Here is a 6,000-nt window from a genome sequence, read left to right as displayed (position 1 = left end):
TCTGAGTCTTTTAATATTACATTTCTTTATCAAAGTCAATAGAAATTAAACACGAGAACCCCAGAAAGAAATCTAACAAAAAACAAGGTGATGGGCCCTCTAGTGGCTCAGTGGGTTAATTCACTGCTTGGTATGAACCCTCAGAGCTCAGGAATATCCTCGGTTCAATCCCTGGTCTGATAATGAGGGAAATGCTAAGTTAATTGATCTCAGTTAGAGAGGGGACATGTTAGCTGAATTTCATTCAGGATAGTGTTGTGGATTCAGTCGATCTCAGTGCTCCTATCCTGCTGAAAAATGTGTGTATGTGTGTGTGGAGAGCTGGTTGACAATAGAGTGGGAGAACTCCCCCTTGCTGATAAATAGCTTGTCACACTCAAATCTACGATCACATAGAACTTTTAGCATGCCATGCTAAAGACAGACTTTGCAAGCATGATCTTTAAGAAAAAAAACAATTAAATAAAAGATTTATTTGAGACAAGAAAATTAGCCTGTGCAAGTTTAATTCTGCCTGTGTTCTCTCAATTAAAAAGCAAAATGAGCATGCAGCATTGTTTTGAATAGTGTGCTCCTGGCACAGTACGATAGAGTGTTCTGTAAAGCAGTAAGTGACATAATGTTCAAATGATCCAGTACAGAGAAACCTTGTTTTCAGACCCATGGTTGAATAAAAATTATAGGAAGATTGTATTTTCCGAAATCCTTCTGAGCCGTACCTCATACAATCTTTGCATTTAATTTCCTCACTGTTTCCCTCAATTTTTGTTGTTGCTTCGACAGCACTCTATTTCTTGGCACAAATTGCATTTCAAAAATCACAGAGCTCGGCAGGTCTGTAATCTCCCTGGTCGTGTCTAGTTTCGGACAAATTCCATTTTTTGCTCTTTATCCTCCAGTGATTCCTGGATTGGTTGGTCCCAGGGAAGCTGGTAGGCAGGCGCCGTGCGCAGAGACATTAGGCTCTCCTTCTTTAGCGGCTCTTCTGTGGCAAACGCACTGCTGTACAGAGCCAGCTGATCCATGGTCAGGCACTTTTCTTTTTCCACTTCAGCAGCATTTGGTACGGGGTTTTGGTTTTGCTTTTGGTTTTTGATGATTCAGAACTATGGGGGTGGGGGGAGGGGGGGGTGGTGGTGGAGAGAGAGAAAAGCAAGTCAGACTAACAGAAAAGACTGAAATGACTGACATCCTTCACTAACCTGAACGCTACAAACATCTGGTATATTGCTATACAGTAGTACCAGTCACAGTGAGCCTTCAGGTCAAAGGTCTCTTTTCATTACCCTCCCTACAATATTCATGCCCATGGTTTATGCTTGGTTAGATGTGCCCCTATTAAACTCCCATAGGATCTCTTTTCTTGATCCTCTTTAATCAAATATGGATTAATTTTTTTGTAAACTTGTTTGTTCTATTTATTTTATCATGTTTATGATAGAGTTTTTTGGAGTTTAAATTCATTTTTAACTTTTTTGGTGATTATGCCTACTCATAAAAACATAAGAAATAGGAGCAGGAGTAGGCCATTTGGCCCTTCGCGCCTGCTCCGCCATTTAATAAGATCATGGCTGATTTGCTATCTGATCTACTCCCCTGTCATTGTACAGCAGCCAGTTACTCTTAGCGGTAATAGGCACAATATAAAGAAAAAGCACATTTAATGTATCTCGCTTTATGTGTCCACTCTCAGAACGCCTTTACATATATTAGTATAATGCTAAAAAAAATCCCACAAAAATCTTACCTGGTACAGGATGCTGGTGAAGTGTGCTTATTTTGTTTGTCAGGGCAATATTCCACTTTATATTTCAGTTCCTTGTTCTGTTTCAAAATACATGATTTGAAGAGTTTAATCACATTTTTCCAATGTAAATATTTCAGTATTCTACAACTAAATTAAAATTGTTTCAATGGTTACAAAGACCTCAACAACAACAACAACTTGTATTTATATAGCGCCTTTAACGTAGTAAAACGTCCCAAGGCGCTTCACAGGAGTATTATAAGACAAAAAATGTGACACTGAACCACATAAGGATAAATTAGGGCAGATGACCAAAAGCTTGGTCAAAGAGGTAGGTTTTAAGGAGAGTCTTAAAGGAGGAGAGAGAGGCAGCGAGGCGGACAGCGAAGACCTCAGTCTGTTACATTTAGTAACAGGCCCATGAGTTGTGTTTAACACTTGAAGGAATATTATCATTGCCATTGGCAGGGTACAGAGGCAAATAAAAAAGATGATGCTAGGTGTCATTGAATCTTACTGCACAGAAGGAGGCCATCCGGCCCATCGCGCCTGTCTCAGGATCTTTAGCTGTGAGAAAAGGTTAAGCAAGTTGTGCTTGAGGGCTTGTCATTTTTGGAAAAGAGGAGGCTTTGTTGAAGTTTTCAGGATTATAAAGTAAATTGACAAAAATTGATGCTGAAAATTGTTCATGATGAAAGGTTGAAATTGATGTTAACAATTAGAAACTGACAAATAAGAAGGGTAGTATGTTGAAACTTTTACACCCAAAAACTAATAGGATTTTGAAATACATTACCAGAACAGACACCTAAATGGGCTGCTTAAATGGGCTTGAGATTACTCATCAAATAAGGAAATCAGGATTATTGATTTGAAGAAACAGCTACCTGTGTATTTATAGTAATCTGGGATGTAATGTTTGTTATCCACCAGATGGAGCCAAAGATTAAGGTATCACATTCACCAGTGTTTAAGGTAATGGGTCATGTAGTCAATGGCCTGGTGCACCAGTTATTAAGGTAATGTGGCATTGCATTATGGGTATGACTCAGAGGTGAATCCTCCATCTTGGCATCGTGCAGTTAGATATACTGTGTTTTGCTTGCAGCCTGTAAGATATGTTCCTCTGCTACACCGTGTAATAAACAGTTGGGTTTTGTTCCTTATATCTCGCCTCTCTCAGTTTCAGACCTTACCACTTGGATATCACATATTGGCGACGAGCATCAACTGATCACATCATGGAGGAGAAAGAAAATAACAGAGCGCTGAATAACCGATCATGGCTGCTATGGTAGGAAAGATCTCTGCTTTTGATGTTCAGACACAGACCTGGGATGAGTACTGCGAGGTGCTGATGCATTTCTTTGAAGCAAATGATATAGATGATGTCAGAAAAAGGAGAGCTATTTTGCTCTGAAGTAAGATATTAAAAATTGGATTTAATAAGGAAAAACAAACCAGGATTCATCTGTAACACCAATATACAAAATGGAGGGAATAGGTTAATTCGTGCTCCGAGTTGAACAATAGAAGTCTGTAAAAGTTGTATAAACCCAGATAAGGTTTAAACAGGACTACGGGTTAACTGCTGAGAGATTAAAACTGTCAAAACAACCCCTTAGAAAGAGGGAGAGATATATGGGTTCGGCCACGCGAGTCGACACCTTTGCACTTAAGGGTTTGTTAAGTGTGAAGCTCAATAGGGTTCTATTCTTTTAACTAACTAAAGTGTTTTTGCTCTGTAGAAATAATTTAAGAAAGAGAGACAGAAAATCTGCGGATTGCCCGCTTTGGAAAGATCTACTATCTTAGAGAAATACTTAAAAAGACCAAGCCATCTGACAACAGCAAATGGACGATCGTAAAGTAATAAAGTTGAGGCCCCTGGGTCATGAGAAAGTAACAGGACCAACTGATAACGAAATGTGAGATTTGTAAGCGACTGGAAGAATGGAATGTCACGGTTTTATAATTACAATTTAACTATAATTCTGTATATGCTAATAAGCTTATCCCCGCCTTTAGGGCAGGGCCTTAATTTTTGTATAACTGTGTGAACCTCAAGAGATTCGGTGGAGTTGGAGCCTTGTGTTGGGACGCAAGAGCCACAGCTCCCCAGGCCTGAATAAACCGTTTTTACTTCAATTATTGGGTCTGTCTTTCTTATAACAAGCCAGTGTTGTTGACTTTGTATATCACTTAGTCCACACTTTGGGGGCTTACATCAATTGGCGACGAGGATGGGATGTGCGTTCTGAACCAGACTCTCGGACAGCGTTAACCTAAGACGGGTGAGTATGTTTTAATTACCACCTGTAAAATTAGGGGTTAATCGCTGGCGAGACGTTGAGTCAGAATCAACGTATAAAAGAACTATAAAAAGAAAGACACCTTTAATTGAAGGCGGTTAAAAAGTAAACTGCAGTAGTGGTAGGGGCAGGTAGTTCCCTACCAACCTTTGGGACAGGTAGTTCCCTAAGGACCGTGAGGCGGGAAAACCTCAGTAGGGGCAGGTAGTTCCCTACCAACCTTTGGGGCAGGTAGTTCCCTAAGGACCATGAGGCAGTGATACCTCAGTTAGGGGCAGATAGTTCCCTAAAATCCGTGAGACGGCGAAATCTCAACAATTGAATGAATGGGTGCACCGTGGTGAGTGAATGAGATAAAACCCTACGGTCATAAAGAGGTTAGAACGGACAAGGGTGAGGTCTGTCCCCAGCACCTAGCCTGAGCCTGAATTAAGAGGACAGTAGTCCCACGTGATGGCCAGGATCAAGTAGGACGCCGGGAGCTACAGGTCCCACAGTACCGAAACCTCGGAACTAAAGGGTTGGTGTGTGTCTAACAAAACGAAGTGACTAACAGAAAGCAAGAAATTAACTAAGGTGACGCTATAGGGGCGAACAACGTAGCGTACAAACCTAATTCACCAATACCGTGAATTAAGCATTAAACGTAGCAGTTAGTTATGACTAAGAGGGTGGAAGAAGAATCCTCAAAGGACCTGGATTCTATAACCCGACTCCTGGAAAATAAAAAGAAACAGTGCAGAGAGCCAAAGGCTTGGTGGGGAGGAGCTAAAGATAAAGAGGCAACAGATAATGTAAGGAATTGAAACAGAAGGGAGAGATAAAGAAGGAAAAGATCTAATTTGCAGGCGAACCAATTTGAAACCCCAGCAAAAAAAACCAAACAAACAGGGATTTGGAAACTAGGGAAAGCTGTTGAGTCAGATTTAAAAAGGAAGGAAAAGATAAACTTAAAGCTTTACCAACATGGAAGTTATTAGCATCTGTACCAAGACAAGTAAAACACGAGATTTGCTGAGTGAAAGGAACCTTAGACATATGCTGAAATTACAGTTTGTATAAAAATGTGAGAGTGTGGATGTTTTCCTGATTAGGAATGTTTAAGAGGATTCAATATTCCTTTGTCTGAAAATCTGTCCGTTAAGAAAAAGAACTGTCTGCTGTGTGTTGTAGCTCCACCCACTTCTCTGTGTTAAAGTCTGTGTCTTGTCAGGGATTTTGGAAGTTTAAGAATGTGCAAATAAGATTGTGCCCTCAGAATGAAAAAAACCTATTACAATTTAAGTTAAGCTGGAGTGTAAAAACTGAGAAGAGCAACAAAAAGTTTGTTTAATGAAAGATTAAGTTTCAGTCTAAGATCTAACCTTGAAGTTATGAGGTAAATTAACCTATTAAAACCAGACTTTCATTGTGGCCACAGTGAAATTCTGGTTGATGTAAATTGGTGTAGTCCGAATTGAATAAGATAACTCCACTCCACAAGAATATCCGATTGTGGCAGGTCCCTCTACAATATTTAATTGACTATGGTACTGGAAGCCTTATAGAAGGCGGGACTAGAGTTAAACCTTAGAAAGGTATAGGTAGGGAAGGATGAAGTAGTCGACCTAGGATACATAGTGACACAAGGGTAGAGACAAATGCCCAAAAACAGATGGGAGGGGCATTAGGACTGGCTGCGTGCTTTGATTGCTCGCAAGCTTCTAGGGATGGCAGCAGGAAGGGACCGCGCCAGAGAGGGGAGGGGGATCCGAGGATGTTTGTTGACGTATTGGTAGGGGGCCGACAGTGAAAAAATGTTAATAGACACAGGAGCCACAATCTCATTGACAGACTTACCCTTACCCCGAACGAAACTTTCAGTTAGTATAGCAGGAATCGGTGGACGAAGAATCAGGGCTTATAAGAGCGAAACAGTCTTACTAGAAATTGGATGTATAA

General features: G+C 40.5%; 1 protein-coding gene across 2 annotated transcripts in view; it reads right to left on the bottom strand.

Annotated features, from left to right (window-relative positions):
• Positions 1 to 488: 488 nt before the first annotated feature.
• LOC147123563 (coiled-coil domain-containing protein 68-like) overlaps positions 489 to 6,000 on the bottom strand; it is a 151,668-nt gene continuing 146,156 nt past the window's right edge. For both annotated transcript variants that reach the window (XM_085974677.1, XM_085974685.1), the window contains exons 10-11: positions 1,748 to 1,824; positions 489 to 1,106 (exon numbers count right to left, since the gene is read on the bottom strand). In XM_085974677.1, the coding sequence (XP_085830803.1) occupies positions 1,028 to 1,106; positions 1,748 to 1,824 (156 nt within the window). In that variant the 3' untranslated portion in view covers positions 489 to 1,027. The remainder of the gene's footprint in view (positions 1,107 to 1,747; positions 1,825 to 6,000) is intronic.

Source organism: Somniosus microcephalus, chromosome 2, assembly GCF_052327205.1.
Source record: "Somniosus microcephalus isolate GS21.2 chromosome 2, FLI_Smic_1.0, whole genome shotgun sequence".
In the NCBI taxonomy this organism is placed as follows: domain Eukaryota; kingdom Metazoa; phylum Chordata; class Chondrichthyes; order Squaliformes; family Somniosidae; genus Somniosus; species Somniosus microcephalus.
This window is presented reverse-complemented; position numbering and strand designations above follow the sequence as displayed.